Genomic DNA, 27,182 nt, shown 5'->3' with positions numbered 1-27,182 from the left:
GACTAGACAGAAAAAGAATTCAGATCCTTACTTAAAGACAGAACTGTGCAATTCTATACACGACGTTCCTTCCTTTCTTGGCTCAATATAGTGAAATAAAATATGAAAATTTAAGAATTAGGTGTGGGTTTGCACACCTGTAACCCCAGTGCCCAGGAGGTTGATCAGAAGGGTTCACAAGACCTTGTTCTCAATAAAGTGGGAAGAAAAGCTGAGAAAGCAAGATGAAAATAACAACTAAATTCAAGGATCTAGGGCCTGGGCCATGTGCTATCAAGTTACCTCATTGGCTGCAGCTGCCATGGGAGTGGGGTGGTTGACTGCATCACCCAGGGCAATGGCCAGGCGGAGATCCTTCTGAATGTATTTCAGGTAGAAGTCAGGTTTAAAGTTTCCTTGTAGGATATCTGAGAAGGGAAAGCCGTTCATCAGAAATTTCAAGATCTACGTGAAACCTGCCTGCAGAGCATCAGGCTCAGCTCCAGATTCCCAAAGGGCACTGCCCTGTTCTTCCCCGTATCCAAGACTGAGGCCCCACTCTGGGGCCTCAAATACCATTTTCACTGTGTGTGTCTCTCTCTCTCTGGGCCTCTTCTGACCTGGGCAAGGACTGACTGGAAAGAGGGTTCTTTAAACACAATGAACCATGAAAGGGCTCTCTTTCCTGGATGGTCTGACCCAGCTGCTCTGCTCTAATGAAAATAAAACTGCAAGAAGAGAGGTCAAAGGTGACTTACTTTGGCACTTCTGGTCCAGAAAGATGCTGGCCAATTGTCCCTGATTGAGGATGTCCAAGAGTGTCTGCTGTGACTGGCCTGTCACTTGGGCCAGCGTCAGCCCCTCAGCAATGGTGGCCATGAAGCTCCCTTGGACCATGTTCACAATCAGCATCATCTTGGCTGCATTGCCAACTTCACCTGCTCAGGGCAAAGACCATGTTCCAAGACTTCCACAGGCAGGTTATCTCTACCTGCCCTCACCCACGAACTCTCAGAACCTCTTTCATCTGTCCTAGACAGGACTGGTTCTTTCTCCTCCCAGGTACTAATTGTGCCTGGCAAAACAAGCCTTCTTTTAGGAAGCCTGGTGGGAAGGCTATGTGGGACAGACACTGTCACTAATGTAGCTGCCCTACCCCAAGCCTTCAGGCCCAACATGGCCAGAGAGATTGTGTAGGTATTTTACCTAAAAAGAAGGACGTCTTCCCCATTGCCTGGAAGCAGCTGCTGCAGTCCTCATACAAGCCCCTGTCTCCGGCCGCTAAGATCACCAACATCCCATCATTGGACAGTTGCTGATTCCCTGAGACTGGGGCTTCCAGAAAGCGCCCCCCTCTGGATACAATCACCTGCAAGGAAAGCCATAGTTTCTGATTGATCTTGCTTCTCCAAGTATGGAGGAAGGACTTCTGTGGGGGTCATGGTGTCTCATCATAGAATATGTTAGCATTTTGCTATCAAAAGTCCCAAAGCCAACACATGTACTAAAGCCTACTACTGCAGTAGGTCAGACAGGCTATCCTTATACAGAAGTTGAGTCACAAAAGTAAGGGAAGTGTTGTCTCTATCTTCTTTCCCAGTGTTCTGATTCTCAGAAACCAAGGGGCAAACATGGCCATACAGATGCCTGGGCTGAACTCCTGCCCTCTGGACCCTGCCCATCCCTGAATTCAGCCACCCTCAGAATACAAGTGGGCCCATAAGATTGGGAAGAGGACACTATGCTAGACTCAACTGTAGACAGCTGTTTAAGCCCAAAGGCCACACTGGCAGTCTGGAGGCGTCTCACTGTAGGAGGGCTGACAGCATGGGACCTCCTGTCTACTAGCCTGCAGTGACCTTCCATGGCCGTTCCAACCAGCTGAGGTTCTGAAGGGGGACAGTCAAGAGACTGTCCCAAGGCTCCCGACGTCCGCTCTGGCTTTGGCTCTAGTGTAACCAAACTGCCCGTACTTGGGTGTGGTCAGCCTGGGTCTTGGGCTCCCACTGAAAAGATGATCCAGAGCCAGCCTACATAAGGCTGCTACCTGGGCCAGCTCGGTGACTGTATCGGCATCCACCGTTGACATGTCCACATAGCACTTCCCGGGGCGGATTCCTTGCAGCACACCGCTGGGGCCCAGCACCAGCTGTGGGGACACAATGAAGAAGCAATAGCCCAGGCTTGCAGTTAAGTGCTCAGTTGTCCCTGTAGAACACAATCTGTTGGTTTTTTGGAGTTCACTTCCTGATCAGAAGTTAACTATTAAAAATGAAAAGGAAAGAGGCCACTAAATATGTATGGGAGAGAAAAGTAATTTCAGGAAGAGGCATCTCTGTGAGTTCCAGGCCAATGAGGGCTACATATGAGATTTCATATTAAAAAAACGAAGACAAAGCTAGGCTGTGGCGGTGCATGCCTTTAAGCATGGCACTCAGTAGTCAGGTGGATCGAGGCCAGCCTGGTCTATAGACTAACTTCCATGGCAGCCAAGGCTACACAGAGAAACTCTGTAGTCAAAAACCAAAATCTAAAACAAAACCCAAACAAACCAACCCCCAAACAAAGTTCTCGCAGACTGTTCCCTTTATCTTTGTGTTCTCGTCCCGTGGTCCAGAAGACAGAACTTCAGTACTTATCTTGGGGGCTTCTTTGGACTAGACCACTCAGTTTAAACAGGCTAACTACTATACTTAAATTCGTAACACATGCAAATTCAGCAGCAGCTAAAATCGGAGTTGGCCCTTGGACAAAAGAAAGGCACACTAAGCTACAACTAATTCAGCTCGGTGGGACACCTGGAGCAGTTCAGAAAAATGTTTACACAGACTTCAAGAACCCTAGAAATTCCTTCTTTGGATTAAAGGAAGTCTGTCTTCAACTCTGACATGTTTCCCAAAAGGAGTTGGCCCACAGATGGGATATCCCCCCACATGCAGACACTCACTCGGTGTGCAGGGGAGAAGGGGAGGAGGCCAGCCAGCTCTCTTGGCTACGACCTGAGATGCAGAGGGAAGGGGGATCCTTACGTCCTTGGCTGCCTTTGGATCCGACACACAGGCAAAAGTGATGTCACAAGTGGAAACAACTTCAGCGGGGGTTCTTCCTAGACGGGCCCCCTCCTGGATGAACAAATCACACTGCAAAAGTCACAGATCCTAACGTGAGCTGCATGCAATGCACAACATACATGCCGGACAGGCCAGAGATGTGCAGGCCCCTGGCTGGTCTCCCAAGGTGGAGGCTGAGGCTGAGGCTGAAGCCCTGGGAGACAAGAGCTGGAGGACCAACCCCTTGACGTAAGAGGACAGAGATGTTTACAGACTGTCCTGTTTCTACGGATGAACATGGTAACTAACTAAAATGATATGGTATTTCACACAAGGCCAGTGAGTATCTGCTGAAGCCTGGAATTTGAAAAGCAGGATGCGAACAGTGACTATGTCCAGCTCCTCGGTGCTAGTAATACTGTGGCAAAACCAGTCCAGTGACCTGAGCTGAGGGCACAGGCAGAGGAAGCAGGGTGGGGCTGCGTGGTCCCTTTCTTTTGGCCACTATTCCCTCTTGGGAGAGCTGGTTCTAAATCCTACAGCCAGGTTAAGACTTATGCAGGGACTCAAAATCCTAACTTCTTTTTTTCTAAAATGAAAACCATCCAGAGTATCCTATAAAACAGGTCACTGGTACTTTAGTGTACTCCCTCCTGGAAGATACTGAGAGAATCACAGTAATTTGAGCACAAGCTTTTGTTTTGTTTTTTTAAATTTTTTGGTGGTGGTGGTGGTGGTGGTGGTGGTGGTGGTGGTGGTGGTGGTGGTGGTGGTGGTGGTGGTGGATTACTTTAATCCCAAAATGTGGGAGGCAGAGGTAGGCAGATCTCTGAGTTTGTGACCAATCTACAGAGTGATTTCTAGGACAGGCAGGGATACAAAGAGAAACTGTGTTGGGAAAAAGATGTTTATCTTTTTTTGCTTTGTATAAGTATTTTCCCCGCATATGCGTATATGTACCACATACGTGTCTGGTGCCCTTGGTGTTCGGAATGTGTTGGATTCCCTGGAACAGGAGGTAGATGTCTGTAGGCCATTATGTGGGTTTGGGAACCGCAACTGGAAGTGGATCCTCTGCAAGGCCCTTAACTGCTGAGCCATCTCCCCAGAGCCCCAAGAATGTTTTTATAAAATTTCATTAACCATGTTGTGTGCACACCTCTGAGTGTACACATGTGAAACACAGGAATAATGTTGGAGAACCTTCTACGTGGGCTCTGAGATTGGTGGACAGACAATTCTTGTGTTGGGAGAGTTATTATCCAATAACCATAGAACTATAAAGATGGCTCATTGGTAAGAGCACTTGCTTTTCCAAAAGGCTTTACTCCCAGCACCCACATGGCAGCTCACAACTCTGTACCTCCAGTTCCAGAGGACCTAACACACTCTTCTGACCTCCACGGGCACCGAGCATGCACACAGTATACAGATACACATTTGAGCAAAACATTCATACACACAAAATATGAAATAAAAATAAATCCTGAAGGCCAACTGTAGTACTGCATACCTTTAATCCTATCTAGCAGTTGGGAGGCAGAAGTCAATCTCTGTGAGTTCAAGGACAGCCTAGTCTATATGTGAGCTCTAGCCACAGCCAGGGCTATCTATCGAGACCCTGTCTCTAAAACAAAACTGAAAATACAAAAAACACTTTTTGAAAAAGTTATTCCTGTACTTTATGTGTATGAATTGTCTGTCTCCATGCACACCAGAAGCGGGCATCAGATCCCATTACAAATGGCTATGAGCCACCGCGGAGGCACTGGGAATCCAACTCAGGCATCTCTCTAGCCCCCATATTCACCTTCTGCGTTAGTGAATTTTGATTGCTTATAGATGGTCTTGCGACTTTCCTGAAGATACTTCTCTGATCAGTCTTTGCTATTCCTCCCTGGCTTATAAAGAGCTACCTTTGCTGGAGTTGTCTAGTTAGCTTCGGGGACTTAAGAGTTCAGTGGCAGCCATCTTGGAGTAAAGTGTTAGGTTGTGTTTCTAGGCTAAGTGAGAGAGTTCTCACTGTGTGTCTAATCTTTTGATACTTTTTTTTTTTAAAGATTTTTAAAATTATTTGTGTGCATTCATGTTTATAGGTGTATATATGTGTGGACTCTTGTGTACATGCATGTGGAGGCCAGAGATAAACATCTACTATCTTCCTAAGTTTGGCCTCAATTTAATTAAAAAATAACTGTAAATGCCCAGCTTTCAAGTGGATACCAGGGGATTTGAACTTAGAACCTCAGTGCACAGCAAGTTGGTAAGACTAGCCATATTCCCAATCCGATTCTATCTTAGAGAGAAACAGCTCTACTTAGTACATTTGCTACACAGAACAGTGAGCATGGCAGCAACTTGACCCACTTGCCTCCTCCCCTTTAAAGATTTATATATTTTATGGATATGAATGTTTGCCTGAAAATAGGTATGTACACCGTATATGTACCCGGTACCCTCAAAGGCCAGAAGGGCATGAACTAGAGTTATAACGGCTATGAGCCTCCATCAGAGTGCTGAGAACTGAACCCTAGTTGTCTATAAGCACTATTAACTACTGAGTTATCTCTCCAGCCTACCAGGTACCCTTAAAAAAAAAAAAAAAAAAAATCTGTTTTTGGCAATGTCTAATTCTGTAGCTCAGTTAGCCTTTAACTTGCTAGGTAGATCAGGCTGGCTTTGACTTCTACCTAATACATGAGCCATCAAAATTCCATTTTACTCTCTTTCCCGAGAATTCAATCCATGTTCTTTATTATTCCAGGAGCACTGCAGAGCATTCTATTTTGTTGTCATTTTGATAGGGAGTCATTGTATCTACCATACAGTCTGGCCTCAAGAGCCCCTCTTACCTCAGCCTCCTGAGCAGCTGGGACTATAGGCATATGCTAGTGTACCTGGCTAGAGGACTACTCCAACACTTTTTCTTGCTTTTGCAATTATTTACTCAATGAGTGATATGTGTCTGTGAATATGTGGGCCAGAGGTTAGAGGACAAATTGCAGAGGGGAAGTTGTGTCCCTTCTTTCACAATATGGTGATCAAATTCAGGAGTTAGGTGGTTAGATTTGGTGGCAAGTACTTTTACCTACTGTACTATCTCCCTGGTCCAGAAGATCATTTTTATTTATTTTTAAAGTGTGTGTGTGTGTGTGTGTGTTGTGTGTTGAACCATGTTTTGTTTTTTTAAATAAAAGTCTCTCTACACAGTCCTGGCTGTCGTATAACTTGTTCTGTAGACCAGGCTGGCCTCAAACTCATAGAGATCCATCTGCCTCTGTCTCCCAAGTATTGGGATTAAAGATGTACCAGTGCCATCATGGCAGGCTTGTTTGTATTTCTGAGAAAAGGTCTCACTGTGGCTTAGACTTCCTATATAATCTAGGCTCCTAGAATGCCTCGCACTCCTCTTGCCTCAACCTCCTAAGTGCTGGAATACAGACACATCTCACCATGTCTGCCTACACAATATCCTACATATCTTCTTGCCTGGACAAAGCTCAGTTCTTGTTTTACTGGGTGCAGAATGTTGGATGGAGACAGATATCTACCACACCCTCAGTTACTCCACTCTCTAAGGCCTGACAAACCTCACCCTTGATACTTACTTTCTCTGCAGTCCGGTTCCAGACAGTCACTGTGTGACCCATTTTTAGCAAGTTGGAGACGATGCCACTTCCCATTAAGCCAAGGCCCAAAAATCCTATCCTGAAAGAGACAGGGGTTGATTGGTCCAGGCAAAGGCAAGCATAAGTGACTTTTTAAAAGATGGTGTTGTCATCCAATCCAGAGGTGTTTCGTATTAGGACAATGGTTAACCACTGAGCCGTACTCTTTGGCACAGCACTGTCCCTCTTCCTTTCCTGGACAGTCAGTAAGGGTCCCTAAATGCATATGGCCAAGTCTAAATCTTTAAACACCAGAGACCAAAGCATGGCTCATGGCAAGTCTTCCAATCGTGCGCCCCCCCTTGCTGCTCTGATAAAGCATCCGAGCTTCTCCTTCTACTCCAGTGACAGAGCACTGAGCTACAGCTCTTGAATGGCTTCTTGATCAGCACCCCTCTGCGGATCAAGACCACCACAACTTGTGCCAAAATGCATAAGACACAGAGACAAAGAGTTGAGAGTCAGGCAACCTCCACAATGCAGGTGCTAGGATTCATATGCTCCACCCTTCCCTGGCACCCAGGCTCTCACACTCAGCCTGTCTACATCTTCCAAAACATTGTTCCCAATGCCGTCTCTGCGGCTGACATGCACACAACAGATTTTGCCTACCTTTAACTTCCTCTATGTACTCCTTCCTGCAACTGGAGAACTTGGTGGGGCTGGCTTGCTACTCCTTGTTATCTTTATATACTTGTACAGAGATCTACATCTTGTCTAAAAGTCTTTAGTTCTTGTACATTGTGAATATGTATAAGTCAGAAGATAACTTTGAATGTCATTCCTCAGACATTACCACCTTTCTTTGGATACAAAGTTCTCACTGGCCTGAAACTTGCTAAGCAGGTGAAGCTGGTTGGCCAGTGAGTCCCAGTGATCTACCCGTCTGTCCCCGGCACTGATACTGGAGGTATGTACCACCATGCCTGACTTTTTCATGTGAGTATTGGGAACTGAATTTAGGTCCTCAATCTTGTGCTTTACCAGCTGGGCCAGTCTCCCTGGACCTTGTTTTAGAAATTGAGACACAGTCTCACTTTGTAGACCAGTGTGGCCAGCTCTGTAGCTCAGTAACCTGAACTAACAGCAATGTTCCTACATCAGGCTTCTGAGTGTGAGGGTCTAGAGTGAAGCATTACACCCAATTGGTTCTTACATCTCTCTATCTCTTCTTATACAGTGCAATAGTTAAATAATGCCTTCTTTTTTCTATCAGAAATTCCACTATTTTTTGTTTTCTATTTGGGTTCTCTTTCGGCTTTCTGCAGAATTCCCATGAAAACTCTGTGCAGCTCTCCTTCCCTTTGGTTTTTGGAAATCCCATTTGCAGGCACCCTTGGAAAATGAGTCCTTTACTTGGAGGCTTACACTTGCAGGAATACCGAGCACTCAACACTCTCTGTCCTAGCACATATGACATCTGAATCAAACACCACCTTCCTCAACAAAATAGGGTTCCCTCAACACTAGGATTCATGCTTAGACTTCTGCCATCCATAGCTTTCCGGTGTAGTGCAATTCCCCAAGGAAGGCCTGTCGGGACAGGGAAATTTTCTTTCCTTTTGTGTTTTGGAAAACCCAATAGATCTATGAATCAAGTGTCTAGATTTCCAACATGACAAGAGACAGTCCAGTAGTCTCTGTGTCTCTGTGGATTAATGTGGGTCAGTTGCTTTGTGGTTGACTTCAAACTCATGTTAAGAAAGAGTTCGGTGCCTCGAGAGGCAGTCAGGATCTTGGGTCCTTAGTCCTGTGCTGATCTTGATTTTAAAACAAATACAATCCTTTCTAAGGGATATCTGCCTTCCATGCCTGGCCCTCACCTTTTTGTTTTGAGACATGGTTGTGCTAAGTAAGTAGCCCATGTTAGCCTAGAACTCCTAATCCTTCTCTGTCCCAGTGTCTCAAGTGCTGGGATCACAGGTGTGCACGACCATTTCTGGACTCCACCTCCCCTCTGATTAGCTCCTATCTTCTGCATCCTGCAGAAGTTTGAGAAGTTTGAGAGGAGTTTGAGAAGAACCTGTCTAACTAAGGATTTCAATGGTTTGAACTGTCAAAAGATATACTGAGTTTAGTCTGTGAGAGAACTGTATGGAAGGTACAAACTAGAATTCATACTTGTTATATTATATTGTTCACAACATAGTCTCTTAGTGAAGACATCTTTTTTACCAAATGACTTGACTCAACGGGTTCACAGCGAAGCAGCAAAGGCAAGTAAGTTTGTGGAAGGTTTGGAACCCATAGTCTTGGCAAGGTGGGAAGTAGCTGGCAGGTACATGGGGAAGGCTGGGAGGTGACAACAGACAGGTAAGGCAAGACCAAGGGCTTATTCCAAAAACCTTCACGTCTCTCTCCATGGCTAATCTTAGGAGCTCCCATCATGGGCCTACTGAGCCACATTTCCAAGAATAGTTCTAGACTAGCAGTATTGGCAAGGGCAGTTCTGCTACTTTCAAGGACATGAATTCTAAGGCTACGCTTTCTATCAACTGAGAAGGTCGATCTCAGGCTTGAAGTACTACTTAACAAGACATCTTTCCCGGGGCTCAGAGAATTTCAGAAGCAGCTGTCAGACTTACTACTGTACAGCCAAGTCCTTAGCCTATTCCCAAGGGAGGGCCCTGGGGAGATGGCAACTTCCACCTCTGAGTAGTCAAACTGTCCCCAGATTAGCATCAGTGGCTTGGACATGGCTCTCAAGGACTTTCTTGGTGCCACCTCCCCAGCTCTAACAGAATCCAGAGCCTCCAGAAGGCCCCTCATCCAAGGTCTTACTTTTTGTCTGTGGGGGTAATGCTGCCATTCACAGCTGTGCTGTCTGCTGCCTGGATGGAGGTGGAGCCAGTCTCCTAGGGGTAGAGAACACAGATAACCACTCACCATCTGCCCACGATGAGGCCACAGGTGAAATAAAGACCTCAAGGCAGGGAGCCTACTTACCTCTTCACATATTTTCAACTTCTTTGTGATTGCCTGGTAACAGACAGCTGGCTAAGAGGGAGGAAAAGACCATTTATTAAGTTTAAGAGCTCTACATGGCAATTTCCCAAAATGCTCAGCCTAAAGTGAGATGGTTACATGGAATGTTTCTTTGTTGTATGATTTTATCAAGTTCAGAGTAAACACTCATTACCTCCACACTGCACAGTTCTTCCAAGGCCTCTGACTCTGAGCATCAGAGCTGTCATCTTATGTGTCTCGTCTGCAGTTGGTCAGAAGAGCTAGGCTGGAAATGAAATCTTCCAAAGCCACCCACCGCTATAGGATCTTGGTAAAGTGTGGCCCAACCCTTGGCCTCACCAATATTAGTAAAGCTTCCTGCTGCAACACAGGGCTGGGAGGCCATCCTGACCACAGAGCCACAGGATGTGGCACCAGGCACATGGGCAACCTCACAGAGATGGACAGCCTGTATGTCTAGCTCCTCCTGCCTTACACTCTGAAGGCAGGTGATGATACCTTAGCAGCACGAGTGGCTGTACAGTTTTTTGTTTATTCTTAATCTCACTGGTGCCTGACTTCCTCACGGGCCCACACTTAGCCCATTACTGTGGCATTCATAAACATTTTTGCCCCAAGTGAGCACTCACCTTCTCCGTTTGGCTCAACAGAAAATGATGGAAATGAGGATCTGCATCTTTGACTGGCTGAAATTGAAAGACAAAGAAATTAAATGAACCACCCTCTATTAGTCACTTCCTCTTGCCTAGAAGAGGGACTCCCTCTTGCTGCATGGCTTCTCCAACCAAGTCTCCTTCGGAGCTGTCTGGAAGCTTCTATTTCCGAACTAAGTTTTTTTTTTTTTTTGAAGCAGGGTTTCTCTGTGTAGCCCTGGCTGTCCTAGAACTGACTCTATAGAACAGGCTGGCCTCGATCTCATAGACATCTGCCCACCTCTTCCTCCATCTTTTTTCTTTTTCTTATTTTTTTATTTCCTGAACAAGGGACTGAATCTAGGGCCTTGCCCATGGTAGGTAAGTGTTTTACCACTGAGCTCCTCCAAACCTTTCAGGTTTTTTTTTCTTTTTTTTGTTGTTGTTATTTTGTTTTGTGTTTTTTTTTTTTTTTTTTTTTTTAGAGAGATGCACTCACTTTATAACTCTGGTTGACCTTGAACACATAGAGAGCCACCCACCCACCTTTGCTTCTTGAACATTGTCTTTTTCCCACTTTTTATTTTGAGATTGTATCTGAGTTACTCAGTTGGCCTTAAACTTACTTGACACAGGCTAACCATGAACCTGTTGCTAGGATTACATGCCTGTGCCATCAGCCTAGTTCTGGTCTTTCATAAGCAACTCCATTCTAGCTAAGAGAAAAATGGGCTCAAGTATAGAAAGACATGTTCTGCAGGTTGAGATCAGTCACTCTAGTAACTCTCTGAAATAATATTGCAAAGCTCTCCTGCATTTTAGTACTAAGCATTCAGCAGGCATATGGTTGGCTTGGCTATATACACCACAGCAGTCCCAGGACTCTTCCACCTTTGCAGTGCTGTGCTCCTTGAGTCTGAGGCAAACCCCTGTAGGCCTTGGCTTCCTGGGGTCAATTCTGACTACAGCTGCTATGACCACAGATCTCCACAGCCGTTCATAACTATGCCTAGCACCAGGTGCAGGCTCAGTGAAGCCAGTGTACCTCCTCCGATCCCCAAGCTACAAAACATCAAGATCTGCATTGGTGGCTACATGTCTGTAATCCCAGCACCTTCTGGGTATCCAAGGCAGAAGGATCTTGGGTCTATAATCTCACATGATACCAAACAGGCAGACCACCTGGAATCTCAGACTTAAACATTGAGTACTTTGAGGATACACGCTTTCCTTTTTTTACCCCCCCAGACTTCTATAGTGCTTTCCGATAAAACAAACCCAAAAACCAGAAAAAGGAGACTAGGAAAAGAAGATCACACTGCATAGTCAGAAAATCTGCTATGTGTTTGTTCTGATACTGTGGCCAGTCCAACTAGCAAGAAAAAGTTCTTTACCTCGCTCGCAGTTGGCTGCCATTTAAATGCAGCCATTGGTCCAGCCATCATTCCCTTTACAGTGCTAGACTCAGGGATGGTGAGGTCCTACAGGAGAAAGGCAGAGAGAGCATCAGAATATTTTGCTTCCCCTTTTCGCCACACTCAGCCCTGAACTAATCTCCTGGCAAGTGCCATGGTCTAAGTGTAAATTCGAGCCAACCCCTGGCCAAGGCTTTAAGTGGGAGGAAAAGGGTAACTGCTTCCTGCAGTTTTGTAATAACAAAACCTGCTAATGCACTCATGTCACAAGGAGGAAGGTTAGTAAGAAAGCTGCCAGCAACTCACAGGGAAATTCTTTATGGGAATAATAATCACTAGTAGTGGGTTGGAGGAAATCTACCTTGTCTTAAAGAAACACAAAGAAAAACAACTATATGGTAAGGATACCTGGGTGTTCTTAAATGAGTAACTCTTTACTACATGGCTTGTGCCCCATTCCCGTACAAAGCCGGCCCTTCCTACAACTGTGATACCTCATACTTTACCTACCTAGGTGGGATTCCAGGGTGAATGCTCACGTGCCCATGGACATTCGGCTATTCCTGTGATGAAGATCCACCTCCCTGGTGACAGGCTGCCTCCTCTACTGCTTTGCCACCATAAAGCTACCTTTCCCTTTGTCACTTGTACCAAACTGGACACCACATGATCATCACTGTCAGTAAGCAGATGCAAACTGAATCTGCAGCTCCCTGTCTGGGCCTACGGAGTCTAGTCTCTGCAAACCAGCCCAAGTCAGACCTTATCTTATCTCCCCAAAGCCGGCTCCCCACTTCTCACAGTGAAGTCTAAAGCCTTCAGAGAGGGCTCTACGTCAGACACTTTACTCCACCAGCATCTCTGCCCAAGTCCTAATTCCGTTTCCTTTCCATCATCTGCCTCTATCCCTCTATCTCAAATACCCCAGACATGAACCTGCCTCAGGACCTCTGTATTACTGGGGATGGCCTTCCATCATGTCTACTGGACTCTCAGGCTCGCTTTAGGGCACCATGGAAAGGTCTCCTCATCAAAGAAGCTTTATTTGACTTTTCTGTACCTTTCCCCATTTGAAGGTGACAGCAAAGCTTTCAATAGTCACCTTAGTACTAATTTACATACACAGTCTCATAAACCCCTATTACTCACAACAGAAGAACAAATATTGCCTTCCTTTTACAGAAAAGAAAACTTGAGGTGTAGAGAGCTCAAGTAGCATTGGACAATTGTGAGACAGATTAAAAATTCAAACTTGAGGCCCAGTGTTGGCTCATGCCTTTAATCTTTCCACTCAGGAGGCAGAGGTAGACCTGAGGCCAGCCTGGTCTACAGAGCAAGTCCTAGGACAGCCAGGGCTACAAAGAGAAACCCTGTCTTAAAAAATAAAAGAAAACAAATGACTGAAACTCCCAGGAATGGTGGCACACACTGTTTATCCTAGTCTCTAGGGAGGCAGACATAATCATATCTCTTTTGAGTTTGAGGCCAGCCTGGTCTACATAGTTCTAAGCCCTCAAGGCTATAAAATATACACCAAAACCAAACCAAACCAAACCAAACCAAACCAAACCAAATTCCAACCAACCAAAAGAAAAAAAAAAACTACATGAAACAACTCAGATTTTAGCAAATTAGACTCAGGGTTGTTGCTATTACCAGCGTGTTCTTGCCTTGCTGTGTTCTGTCCACTCTACTCCACATAGGGAATCATGCTGGCATGCAGATGAAGCCGAGTGTGTATTAGAGAAGTCGGCATCTCTTCCTGACAGGAGCTGCGTCTATCTCTTAGGTTGCAGGAAAGCTGCTGAATAAGCACCTGTCTAACGGAGCCTAGTGTAGCGCTGCTACAAAGACTGTTCTGCAAGCACAGATACAATCTCTGTCTGTGCTAACACAGAGGCCTCCAACCAAGTTACAACACTGCCTCTGACACCAGGCTGGTGAATTTAAATTGCAGTCAGTGAAGTTGAACAATGGAGCTTCAGAGTTTACAGCTCTTGGTCCAACCCTGATTTACTCTTCTTGGTGTGAATATAAAATTTTATGAGTACCACAGGTCTGACACATTTCTGCAGGGATGGTCTGAAGTTGAAGTCTAAGCTGTAGTTCTCAGCTTAGAAGTAAGAAAAGGAGAGCCCAGCTAAGACATAGGAACAGGGCTCCTGGCAGGCAAGCTTTCAAACAGAAGTCTAGACACAAATTCAGCCTTGTCTGTAGGCAAGCATTTGACACCTCTAAGCTCTAGGCTAGCCTTTTCAGTTATTCTTGGGGGGCACAAGATTATACTACAACAGAATGACCCTCACCTGGGACTCTGAAACTAGGAGCCTGTGCTTTACTGCTTACTTTCAGCCAACTGACAATTGCTATGGCAACACACCTGCACTCTGTGAGCTACAGGATAGATGAGGTCAGACGCACTGTCATTCTAGTGCCAGGACACTCTACCTGAAGCATCAAACATAGGTCCAGCCCAAAAACACCCAGAAAGGACCCTGTTAGGGATGGCCAAGGGTTCTCCTAGACTGAAACCTGGTTAAAAGTTACTGTGCCCCCGATGAATTACAGTGTTGGGGGGTAGATTGCTTCTCATTACCAGCTTGTGGAAAGCCTTAAGATTGGAGAAATTTGGCCAGGATCTAGGGAGGGCTAGACTGAAGACCTTCCATTTCAGTTCTCACTGCACACTCAGCTCCTATCCTGGAAATAGCCACACAGGGTTTGGATCTGATGCCCACTATTCTCCAAGTCTTTCAATAAACATATGAGGGTTGCAGGATCAGACTAGGAAACTGGGGGAAAGGAATTTGGCTATAGTTAATCAGTTGCAGCAAGTCATAGGTTATAGTAAACAAGCAGAACCTTTGTCCTAACCTCTCCAGTGTATTTCCCTTCCAAAGGGAGTTGTTTCTGTCTAGGAGTCTGTGAGAAGCTTGCCCAAAGACAGTACTAATTTGGAAGGCAATGTAATATCTGATGGCTCTGATTCCTTCTCTATTTAAAAACTGTGTCTTTGGGACTCATCATGCGATATCCCTTGTGAAGTCCCCACTCACTAAGGCTGGCAGTTCTCTGAAGCCCCTACTTTCTGAGCGTGGTCATAGAGACTTTTGTCTCTTCCTTCTTCTTAGCTTTAGGATAGTGTAAAGAGCCTCTTCAATCAGAGGCCCAGAGTCAGACCAGACTGTGCCTAGCCAAAGACAGTCATATAGAACCCTAAAGTGTTTTAAAAATGTGAATCAGATTCAAACATTTAAACTTAGGGCACTGCACATACAATTCTGTTTTTCTAGCCTCTCTCAAGGAAAACCAGACAACCTGGCAGCAGTGGCTAGGCACCTCATGGAAGGAGTAAAACTGGGTCAGCCCCAAGATGCAGTGAACTTGTCTGCTCTTTCTGCCGCTTGAGCTGCCCAGGGCCCTGTCCCACTGGTGTCTGAACCTGCCAGTCTAGTATTTCACCAAGGTTTTATATCTTGTTCCATCAGCCGTCTGGCTTCTTCTGGCTTCTTTTTCTTTACCATGGTTGCAGATCTCCCAGGGGCTCTCACTATTCACAGGCCATCCACTTCTTGAAACTCAGGTCTGTTAGCCAGAAGGCAACAAGAGATGTGCCATTTCCTCCTCGTTTCATCTGGCCACACTCACAACTTCATTAGCCCTGACCACATACTTTCTTTGCAGTGCAGCCTCTGCTCTTGAGCACCCTCCACACATTTCTGAGACAAGCTCACCTAGTCTCATGTTGGATTAGTCTGTTTTTCCCTCCAAGATGGTAGCACTTTCTAGGCTGTGCTTCAAATGTCTCGCACTAAAAAAGATCCGAAGGCTAGTTTAATGGTAGAGTGCTTGTCTACCATGCATGAAGTTCTAGGTTCTACCCTTAGTTCCATAAACAAAGACAAGTCAAACCCCAAATCCCTCTTAAAGCCACAGAACCACTTCTCTCTCCTTTGATCATGTAGGAAGCAACACTATCTTCTGGAAGTAAAGCCTGAAGGTTCCTTATCCTGTCATCTCTGCCTTTCCACATGACCAGTTGCTAAATCACAGGAGGGCTGCTGTGACACGCCTCTCCCCGACTCTTTTCAGGAAACGCTACCTCTCATGGGTACACCTGTGACTCTGGCTTTCTATATGGCTTCAGGCCCCTTTCTCTGACCTTGCAATTACTAAGGCCCAGTTTGGCACACTGCCATCTGAACAACCAGCTTAAACAGCTTCCTAATACTTCCACCATCTTGAATTTACTGAATGGTCCTCTGCAACCCAGTGCCAATCTGTCTGCCCTGTCCCTCTACCTGCACAGGGACACTCATGCCAGAATCATGCCTCAAGTGGAGTGCATGCTCACCTCTACAGTGTTTTCCCTTCCTTCTTGTTAGCCTTGCCCCTGGCCTGAGCAACTCAGGAGACAGCTTTCCTGCCTTCACCTTCTGCTCCTCTGTCTGCATCTTGCTCTCACTCTGCCTACAGAACATGGGGAGGACTCCACACCCACTAGATGAGCAAGACCATACTGAAGAGCACAGCTCTGGGTTACACACAAAAAGACACTAGTCCCGGAAGCGGTAAGACAAACCTTCTCATCCTTTGGGGGCCGACCCCGCTTCCGGGGACTTTGCTCTTGGGCTCTTTTAAGGCATTTGGAGCCTCTGTCTGCAGAGCCTGAAGTCACCCTCTTCTTTCCTTCTCCCATGTTCTTCTTCACCTTCCCTTCAGACAGGCTAAGCTTGCGTTTCTCATCACCTGAGTTTGGCCTACTTCTCTCCTCACTGGAATTACGCCGATTCTTGTCATCAGCAGAAGTGTGAGATGATGTCTGAAAGTTCAACAATAATAATGATAACCACTACAACAGCCACTATCACCACTGCCATCAACATGGGCCACACAGTTCTCTCAGCAGTTCTGTGAATTGTCTTCATAGCACCCTGAGAAACAGGATCCTTGCTCACCTCTCTTTGTGCTGGAAAGACAGCTTAAAAAAAGAAAAACATGTCGCTTGTCTACAGCCCCAAAGGTGAGAGGTGGCTGTACTCCTAAGCTCTTTGCCTGTGCTGTGAAGGTGAGCGACTCCTCCCAAAACAACATGCCTTAGAAAAAGGGAGCCACGGGCAGAGTTCTGGACACAGGTGTCCTCTTCTAGGCATTTCACGGAAAAGGAGTGTCTGACACAAACCATCTTCTCAGAACCATGCAAACCACTGGCCTGATGTTGGAGGGACCACTGCAGCCCCTCTCTCTCTCACCTGGTCTTTGCCCTTGGCTCTCCTGAGGAACTCCTCGACAGCATCCACAGCTTGCTGGAACCGCTTGCCCTTGTTGATCTTGATCATCTCCTCCTTGTGAGCATGGTAAGGCTTCAGCTGCTCCACTTTGATCCATGCGCTAGTAGGAAACAAACAGAGTTTCATCCATACTGTCCATGCCAACACATTCCTGACATCTCACTAGGGGAGTGCTTTAATGCCATTTGTTTTAGCTGAAAATTAAAAGAGACCTAAACCTTACCAACCATTCACCTCTAACTCTTGAGCCTCAAGTACATTTTCTTAAAACAAACAGACCCACAACAGGTCAGAACTTTCCTCCATTGAAGTCACCATATCATTCTCATTCACCGGCTTTCCATACCCAACCACACACACCTGAAACTTGCTCACTGCAGGCAAAGCCTGTAGATTGTCTGCATGAAGGCCAGGGAGACCTGCAAGCATTATAAACCATGGCAACACTGTCACACAAGGAAACAGCTGTTTGTGTACTCTCATTCTCTCTCTATGGACAGGCTTTCAATATAGGCTCTCTCTGGCCTGTCACTCACCATGCAGACCAGGCCCTCTTCCTATCTCTGTTGCTTGAGTGCTGGAATTCCAGGTGTGAACCACCACATTTGATTTAGTCAACTATTTGAATCAGATTACAAAATCTGTCCATCAACCTAGGGTCAGGAATGTAACCAGATTAATGAAATACAATTTTGTTTTTCAAGATAGGGTTTCTCTGAGTAGCCCTGGCTGTCTTCAAACTCAGAGTTCCACTTGCCTCTCCCTCCCAAGTGCTGAGATTAAAGGCCTGCACCACCACATACCAGACTTAAAAAAAAAAAAAAAAAGGCAAGGTCTCATGTATCTTTTCTTTCTTTTGAGATAGGGTCTCACTACGGTAACAATCAGGCTTGCCTCCAACTAATGGAGATTTGCCTGCTTCCATATCCTGAATAATGTAATTAAAGGTGTGTGTGCCACAATACCTGGCATAGACTCAGTAAAACTTAGTAAACTGGCTAAACTTTACAAAGCTAAGGATGACCCTGAACTCCTGATTGTTTTGCTTCCCCCCTCCCAAATGCTGGGATCACAGGTCTGCACCACTACTCCTGGTACACACGGTGCTGGAGATTGAACTGCCTACCAACTGAGCATTCTACCCCAAATGCACTATCTAAGTGTTTGCTGCTCTTTCAGACATTTGCAGCCACATTTGTTCTTAAATGACAGTATCCATGGCTACAAAACCATACGTATTATGTTTTGGGATGAGGGCAACAGTCACAAAAGGAGGCTTTAAATGACATTCTTTTTGAAAGGCAAAATGAACTCCTCTTTTTTTTTTTCTTTTTTTCGGAGCTGGGGACCGAACCCAGGGCCTTGCTAGCAAGCGCTCTACCACTGATCTAAATCCCCAACCCCAAAATGAACTCCTCTTATTGTTAATTTTAACTGCCAATGTGTAACACCTTAAGTTAAAAAAAGCAGTCAGCTGCTAGTTCTGAAGTATCTGGCCTGTCATGAATCCTGAGCAAGTCTGCTGCAGTAGGCTTTCTGTGGCTTTCCTAAATGATGCTCTGGAATCCAAGTGAAAATGAGAACATATTACAGGCTTGGCAAAGTGCTGGTTAAATTACATATGTGGGTGGGTCCCTAGGCCCCAGCTCTAAAAAAAAAAGAAAAAAAAATAACTGTAAAGCTTCTTTCTGTAGAGAAAGTTGGAGAATATTCACTAATAACGGCCAAAGTGTTGTTTATCCATCTCCACTTTTTTCACTCTGTTCTGTGGGAACAATTGTGAAGACAGGTCAAGAACAAATGTGGCAGCCCTGGGACACATTTTGAGACAGCACACCAGAGCAGACATGATACCTATGACTGAGGCAAACAACACAGAGGGATAGACAGTAGGCTCTGGCACAGTGCCAACCTTATCTACCAGTGGAAAGAGGTTTTCTGGTGGCCAGCTCAACTAGAGTTTGCAATCTGACATAAGAGCCATGAATCCAACCCACAGGGAAGAAACATGAAATAAGGTATTGACCTCTAAATGTTGGCCAGAATGTCCCTAGGGACCCACCCACAGCTCTTCACCCGTATTTACTGAGTCCTAAGGACAGAGGTGACGGCAGTAGGGCTGCAGTACTAACTGGTGGCCTAGCTCAGAGACCACACAGTGTCAGGGATAAAGCTTAAAGATGGTTCTCAAGACACACACTGTCCGTCTTCCAGGACTGGGTTAGAAGCTCTGCAGGCCGTAATCCCGTCACTCCTTTTGGGTACGGTCATGCCTGCCTCCTCCTACCAACCTGATTGCCAGAAAAAGCAAAGGTGAGGACTTCTATGGAAGAATGCCAGTAAGTCAGCCTCCATTTTTTTTTTCGGAGCTGGGGACCGAACCCATTTTTTTGACTTCTGTAAGAAGGAAGAACACACAGAATCCTACTCACTTCTAGAGGGGACTCTGAGAGACTACTCTGAATCCTCCTAACGCAGTGACCTTTGAAACGTTCAAATGAACCGACAATACAAACAGGACTTTGATAAGATAAAAGCAAGAAATGTTAATCTCCAAAACTGACCAAATGACCTGGATAATCAGAAATACAGTCAATAAAATACCAGCTCACCAGAGCACAGAAGGATTACCTCTAGAAAGCACAATGCGCCTGAATCCCTTCAGCCATCAGAACAAAATGTGTTCTGTAGTGGTCACACAGCGAAGCCCAGCCTGCTTTAGACTTGATGTCTTTTAGCCGGTACTTCAGCAACACCTCTATCCTGGAAGAACAGCAGTGTAGGCTGCAGGAAACTGGTGTTCTCTAGTTAACGGTAAGTGATGCTGCCACCTTACAGTCATTTTTAGGGGCAGAATGACTGCCTGACAGTGGGCAAAGAGGTAGTAAAATGCTCAGCTGGGTAATTTTTTATCTTATTTTAGTTCGTATGTTTGGATGTTTTGTCTTCATGTATGTTGGTATATCACTTGTGTGCCTGATACTACTCTTGGAGGCCAGAAAGTGGTGTCAGATTCCTTAGAACTGGAATTACAGAGGTTGTGAGCTGCACTGGGAATCAAACTCAGGTCCTCTGGAAGAGGAGCCAGCACTCAATCACTGACAATCTCTCCAGTCCCCTGGCTGGATAACTCTTTAACATTTTTTAAAAAATTGTAATTAATAAATAAATTAATTAATGGTAGGGAGCTTGGTCTGGAATTCACTATGTAGATTAGGCTAGTTTCAAATGCCTGCCTCTGTCTCTCAAATGCTGCAATTAAAGGTGTGTACATCATAACTGGCCTTAAGCTAAAAAGAAAGAAAAAAAGACATTATGTAGCCCTGGCTTTTCTAGAACTTGGTACACAGACCATAGACTAGGTTGTCCCTGAACTCAAGAGATCTGCCTGCCTCTACATTCCAAGTGCTGAGATTAAAGGTATGTGTTGCCACACTAATTTTAATTTTTAGAAGCATGGGTCTCGGGTAGCTCAGGTTAGCTTCAAACTCTGCATGTAACCGAGAATGACCGTAAACCTTTGGTCCTTTTATTTTGACCTCCCAAGTTCTAGGATTACGATTATATGTGTTTATATCACACCTGATATAATGAAGGGAATCAAAACTAGCACTGTGCAATGACAAGTGAACTCAACCAACTGAGTCACATCCCTACCTCTTGTAATGGTAATGGGTTTTCAGACCTTTTGGGGTGTGCTAGGGTGAACGCACATCCTACATGCTAGCCATGTGCCATACCAATAAGCTGAAGACTCACTCGCATGGTAGTTTTTGTTTCTGTACTTGTGATGAGCTATAACCTGTGATTTGCCTCACAACCTTTTCCCAGGACCCAGAAGAGGCTGTATCCATTTACCACTTTGCCATGGGCTGGGAAGTAAAAAAAAAAAAAAAAATCAAGCTTATTCGGGTCTGTGCCTAAAGTATGAAGCTTTGCTTTTATGTACAGTAGAGTTAGTTACACATTGTGATAGTAAATGATGGAAAAAAACAAACTGGCAATCTGCGAGGCTGGCTACCCATTCAGATATTCCATTAAATGTAAAAAGCACTATGTATAGTAAGCTACGAGCTACACAAAGGGACACACAACCCCTTGATCCTGCACAATATTTCTAGGGTGGTGCACCGTGAGCTGTGTGTGTAGGCACACGCCTTTCCTCTGAGCAACTGAGGCAATGGCACTGATCCTGAGTTCCAGGCCAGTTAGGACTACATAGTGAGGCCCTGTCTCAAGCCCTACTCAAACCACATAAACTAAAACCTACAACAAGGGGTTGGGGATTTAGCTCAGTGGTAGAGCGCTTACCTAGGAAGCGCAAGGCCCTGGGTTCGGTCCCCAGCTCCGAAAAAAAGAACCAAAAAAAAAAAAAACAAACAAAACAAACAAACAAAAAAAAAAAAACCAAACCTACAACAAACCAAACCAAACAGACAAACAAGAAACTAGTTAGCCAGATGGTGGTGGTGGCAGCCACATCTTTAATCCCAGCACTCAGAGGCAGAGGCAGGTGGATCTCTGTGAGTTCCAGGACAGCCAAAGCTACACAGAGAAACCATCTCAATAAGCCAATGCCACCTTCCCCCACCAAAAGAAATTAGTTTACCTGAATGGTTAAAAGACAAGAACAAAAACATGGAATTGCTTTATTCTTTTCAAAGTCATTAAAAAAAATTAGCATCTCTACTTCATCCTGAGTCCAAAACACCAACATCCAAGGCCTTTATGTAAACTTTATGTAAACCACTCTCCAAGGCCTTATGTAAACTTTACCACTCCAGCTGCGGGGAAGGTGCTGCCCCAGACCTTCTGGTTTAGAGGCCTGAGGTAGTGGGAACTCAGGCTGGCTACTGCTGTGAACACATCTGACATGGCCCACAGCATGCTCCTTGGTGTCTTGTCATATTTCACACAAACTCTTCAAATGCAACATAGACCTGCCACTAAGCCATTCTCAGATTACTTCACTTAAATAAAAATTTCCATATTTTGAAGCTGCTTTCTCCTTAAGTGGAAAACCGTATGACAACCCCATACATGTGTCTCATCCACTGCTTAGATAGAAGGACCTGGGTTGGAGCTTTGAAATGGAAGCACCCAACAATAGGGCCACATGGGCACGGCCTATAAAAAGGTATCACAGAAGACCCGTGTCAGATTACATGGGTCCCCTCTTCCATCCCGATGTGTGAGTAGTGCTTAGAAAACCATTTTTATAGTTGTCTTAAAACAAAACAAAAATCACTGAAAGTGGCTGAAGATGAAGGTTCAATTTTAAGCTATTCAGAAATGAAGGCACTGGGAAACAGACACACACATACAAAGGCAATATGGAAATGTCTAGTTCACTTCAAGTTAAGTTTACCTTTAGATATCAACAAAGCCAAGCATGGCTATGCACGGCTGTAATACTAGCACTAGAGAAGTGGAGGGAAAAGGAATAGGAGTTCTAATCCAGTGAGAACCTGTTTCAAAACCACAAGTATAACAAAATACAATACCATCATCATCACCGCCACCACCATCACCAAAAGAAAACAGCAAAAGACTTGCAATTAAGATAGATTTAGAGGGGGCTGGAGAGATGGCTCAGCGGTTAAGAACACTGACTGCTCTTCCAGAGGTCCTGAGTTCAATTTCCAGCAACCACATAGTGGCTCACAACCATCTGTAATGAGATCTGGTGTCCTTTTCTAGTGTGTCTGAAGACAGCTACAGTGTACTGATATACATTAAGTAAATAAATAAATCTTTAAAAAAAAAAAGATAGATTTAGAAAAAAAAGATAGATTTAGAAAACTTTGTTTCTAGAACTTGGTGTGTCCTGGTTAGTTTTTATTGTCAACTTGATACAACCAAGCATGTCTTAGATCCTTTTCCTGAGGAGAATCCAGACTAGATTGGCTTATAACCATGGCCATGGAGAAATGTCTTGATTGTTCATATGGGAGCACAGCCCACTGTGGGCAGGGCCACCACTGGGAAGTTGGTCTTGGATTGTATAAGGAAACTGGCTGAATATAAGCACAAGCCAGTAAGCAACACTCCTCCATGGTTCCTGTCTGACTTTCCTCAAAGACCTGGAGGCAGTAGATTGAAAGAACCCTTACCCTGAAATCGCTTTTGGTTGTGGTGTTGATCACAGCAACAGAAAACTAACTAGGATACTTGGTAACATCCTCAAGTACTAGATGAGGCTTTTGAGTTGTACTGCTTGTATCAAACAATAGTTCCCACTCCTCTGTGGCCAGTTTCTATAATTCTACTCCATGACACCCGCTCATTGTGGTGCTGTCATCAGCCATGGAGGGAGTCACTATTTGGACGTGAGCTGCTCCCGTTACTGGGAAGGAGAATCTGATCTATGCTCTTCAGGACAGCTATCATGCAGCCCTGTCACAGGAACCTCAGCACTCACTTAGCTTAACTCTCCAACTAGTATTAAATGGTATCAGATGTAGAAAAAGTGAACTGGTCAATACCACCAGGTAAAAAGATAAAGGCATACTTACAGAGTTCCAACCCAGTATGTTCTTAATCATCAACCACATATTTTTCTAGGAGAGTCACCTTTAGTACAGACTCAAGACACCTTGTACCAGCCAGGCCTAACCACTCTTGACCTCTGAGCATGACTCCAGCTTCAAATACAGTGTTTTTGAACTGGTGGCTCTTAGTGCATGCAAACTAAATGAATACTTTCTCATTTTGCTATTTCCAGCTAACAATCTAATAAAAACATTTCAACTGTGTAAGTGTATGTGTGGGCGGACACAAAGACCAAGGGCTAGTGTAGAGGTTAGTGTTGAGGAAGGCAGCTCTCTTCTCCCACAGTGTGAGTTCTGAGGACTGAGCTTAGAGTAAGAGAGATGGCAAGGAAGCACCTGCATCTCTGTGATCGAGTTTTTCCCTTTTCTTTGTTAAATAGGCACTATTTGAACCTATTTATAGGTTTTAACTGTGAGCTACTTACCATGGATGCTGGGTACCAACTACAGTATTCCAGGAGAGCAGCAACTGCTACAAACCATGGAGCTCTCTAATGTCTGATCAAAAATTTAAACTCTGGGGCTGGGGATTTAGCTCAGTGGTAGAGCGCTTACCTAGGAAGCGCAAGGCCCTGGGTTCGGTCCCCAGCTCCGAAAAAAAAAGAACCAAAAAAAAAAAAAAAATTAAACTCTGAGCCTCATCTCCTTAGTGAGCAGCAACCAAGGGACAGACTTGTCCAAGGTGGACTCCCACTCATTGGTTCTTCATGTTTAACTGTGGTCATAGTAGAGTTAACAAAGCCATGCAGAAGTTATTTTTCACCACTGGATTTTAAAATAAGTGTGGAAAGTTGTGTCTTGGAGAGCAGACTACATCACATTAAGTCCTGTCCTCAAGACAGAGGCCTGATGAGACAGGTTTGGCCCCCTATTCCTAACTGTGGCATGCCAACATAATTTGTTAGATGTTTTGGTAAGAAAGGGAAGGAAAAGCTAGATGTCTAAAACTTTAGGATCATCATCATACTTAAATATTTTCTTTTTTATTTATGTACATGTGTGTGTGTGCCATGGGAGGTAATGTGTAGTACCTGCATACAGGCATCCTTGAAAGCCAGAGGGTTACCTGATTGAGTGCTGGGAACCAAATCAGGTCCTCTGCAAGAGCAAGCAGTAAGTGTTCCTAATGGCTGAACCATCTATCTAGAATCATCATATATTAATATCTTACACAAGAGGCTATGCAGTGTCCTCTGTAATAAAGGTCCTTGCTAATATAGAAAACAATCACATATATATTTTTCCATCAATTTATGTGTCAATCTCCACTCCCCACTCTGACAGGGTTTCTCTGTGTAGCCTTTGCTGTCCTGGAACTTGCTATATAGACCAGGCTGGCCTCAAACTCATAGGCATCTGCCTGCCTCTGCCTCCCCTTGCTAGGATTAAAGGTATGTGGCATCACCGCCTGGCACGTATCAATTTTGAAACCAAGTGTATCTGACTCAATCTTACGTGTCTTAGGAATTTAAGAACACCATGGGTTGGGCTCCATTCCCTGGGCCAGGGTCCAATCATTGATGAAGTCTTCAACACAGGATGAGCCAGGGTCACACTTACCCTCATTCTTAATGTCAGTCTTGAAGGACCCATCACAGCCACAGATATATTTGCCTTTTAGAAAACAGTTCTTATCTCTAAAAAAAATTCAGTCATCATTTGTCTATACCTCACATAGGAGTCATTGTGCTGCTCTTGAACAGTTACACAACATTCAATCTAAGTGGGGTGCCTCTTGCAGAACTCTTGAAGGCTACCAGCTAGTACCTAACTCCTGACCGTGCTTTTCCAGGCTTTGCTTTCCTTCCCAACAGTAATGATGAGCCCTACTCTTCTGTCTAACACGTCCCTTCTCTGGATCTTAACTTGCTCTATCTGGTCTTCTGGGAAACATAGCTAAACTGCACAGTGTATTCTAGTACAAAGGTAGAAAATGTATCTTTCATGTCAGCAGTAATGCTGCTTTTCCTCACAAAGCGTTCCTACAAGAAGACAGCAGCTAAGGAAAGTGAAACGGCCTGCTCAAATCAGAGCAGGTAGGACCAGTTATCTGACATGTGCCAGGCAGACAGCACATCCAAAGCTATTTCTCCAAGTACTGTGCTGCCACCAGCTAAGCTGGAGATCTCACTGCTAAAGATTGTACACTGACCCTAAATGAACCCGCCTTAACACTGAACACCCAGAAAGCAGTCCTCCAAAGCAGTGCTGCAGGTTCTTATCATTTGTTCACTGCTCACCTAAAACAGCCAACCAACCAACCAACCAACCAAAACAAACATTTGAGTCCCACAGTGGGTCTCATCTGGAAAGTAGTGGGCATTGAACCCAGGGCCTGATGAATCTAAACATTTACTATACCACTAAGCTTCACCATGAACCCTTTTAAAATGTTTTTACGTGGAACTCCATCAAAGGGCCTAAGACACTTAACGTCATTTCTAGCTACTAGCTGCCCTATAGCCACTTGCTGCATACTCAAGAGCGCTTATTTTCCAGAAACCACAGCCATCTTCACTACCAGCAGCAGGTAGTTATGTATGTGTTCAGCATATGCCCTTTATCACTAGGTGCTGGGTTTATGCAACTCCAACTTTCCATGTCTTAGTTCTAGTATTTTGTGTAGAGGGAAACCACTTTAACCTTCTATAATTTTAGCATTAAAAAAAAATCAAATAATGGCTTTCAGACCTCAAATAAAATGAATGAGTTCCTATAGTTCTTTCAGACATGTCCTCATTTATCCATCCTTATGATATGGTCACTAACACAGCCCGTTACTCCCTACTATGCTAGGCAAGGAACCCCTTTCTTTTTCCCCATGGCACCAAGACTAACAGGATCCACATTACCATTTTGTTCTCAATCATTCAAACTCTATGCATGTTTTGGAACTGGATTTCTATCTTGTCTTCTAGCTTTCCTAGCACTGCTGCTCTCCACTGACCTGACCCTCTTCTGCACACAATCCCAGCTGAACTATTAAACCTTGTTCCCTTACTGAGATCCCAAAAGTGAGGACTATAACAATATTCACTGTCCTAGGAATCCCTTCAGCACCTAGCACTGTGGAATGCTGACTCATATGCAATATAACCAACAGTTTTCTTTAAGTAGTCTATGGCAAGAACACTTTTCCTCCTTTCCTTTCCTTTCCTTTTTCCTTTCTTCTTTCCTTTCCTTTTCCTTTTTCCTTTCCTTTCTTTTCCTTTTCCTTCCCTTTTCCTTTTTCCTTTTTCTCCTTTCCTCTTTCCCCTTTCCTTTCCTTTCCTTTCCTTTCCTTTCCTTTGGTGAGTGGTGGTAATGGGAATTAAACGTGAGGCTTTATACATGCTAGACAAGTGCTTGACCACTGAGTTGTAGTCCAGTCTTAATTTATGACACTGAACAGCATTCCCTCTTCACAGCTCTGCTCAAAACTCAGGGCAGTCTTCCTTGAAATACTGCCACCACAAAGCTGGTAAGCTGGCCTATGAAAAGGAAATGGGGGCAGGGTATATCTGTATTGTTAAGGTCAACATACTATGTAAACTGAAAACCTGAGGAGCACTCTGACACAAACTACTGAATGTGTGAAGCAATTTATAAGGGACTATTTAGAAGGAAAAAAAAATCACTTTCTTAAAACA

General features: G+C 44.7%; 1 protein-coding gene across 5 annotated transcripts in view; it reads right to left on the bottom strand.

Annotated features, from left to right (window-relative positions):
* Positions 1 to 27,182, bottom strand: part of Glyr1 (glyoxylate reductase 1 homolog) — a 35,517-nt gene that overhangs the window by 5,438 nt on the left and 2,897 nt on the right. The window contains exons 4-15 of one of the 5 annotated variants that reach the window (XM_039086260.2): positions 16,964 to 17,102; positions 16,294 to 16,533; positions 11,691 to 11,777; positions 10,294 to 10,350; positions 9,644 to 9,694; positions 9,479 to 9,552; positions 6,638 to 6,737; positions 3,009 to 3,101; positions 2,027 to 2,128; positions 1,186 to 1,348; positions 738 to 917; positions 283 to 407 (exon numbers count right to left, since the gene is read on the bottom strand). In XM_039086260.2, coding sequence (XP_038942188.1) covers positions 283 to 407; positions 738 to 917; positions 1,186 to 1,348; positions 2,027 to 2,128; positions 3,009 to 3,101; positions 6,638 to 6,737; positions 9,479 to 9,552; positions 9,644 to 9,694; positions 10,294 to 10,350; positions 11,691 to 11,777; positions 16,294 to 16,533; positions 16,964 to 17,102 — 1,411 coding nt within the window. 5 annotated transcript variants of the gene reach the window in all.

Source organism: Rattus norvegicus, chromosome 10 (genome assembly GCF_036323735.1).
Source record: "Rattus norvegicus strain BN/NHsdMcwi chromosome 10, GRCr8, whole genome shotgun sequence".
Classification (NCBI taxonomy): domain Eukaryota; kingdom Metazoa; phylum Chordata; class Mammalia; order Rodentia; family Muridae; genus Rattus; species Rattus norvegicus.
This window is presented reverse-complemented; position numbering and strand designations above follow the sequence as displayed.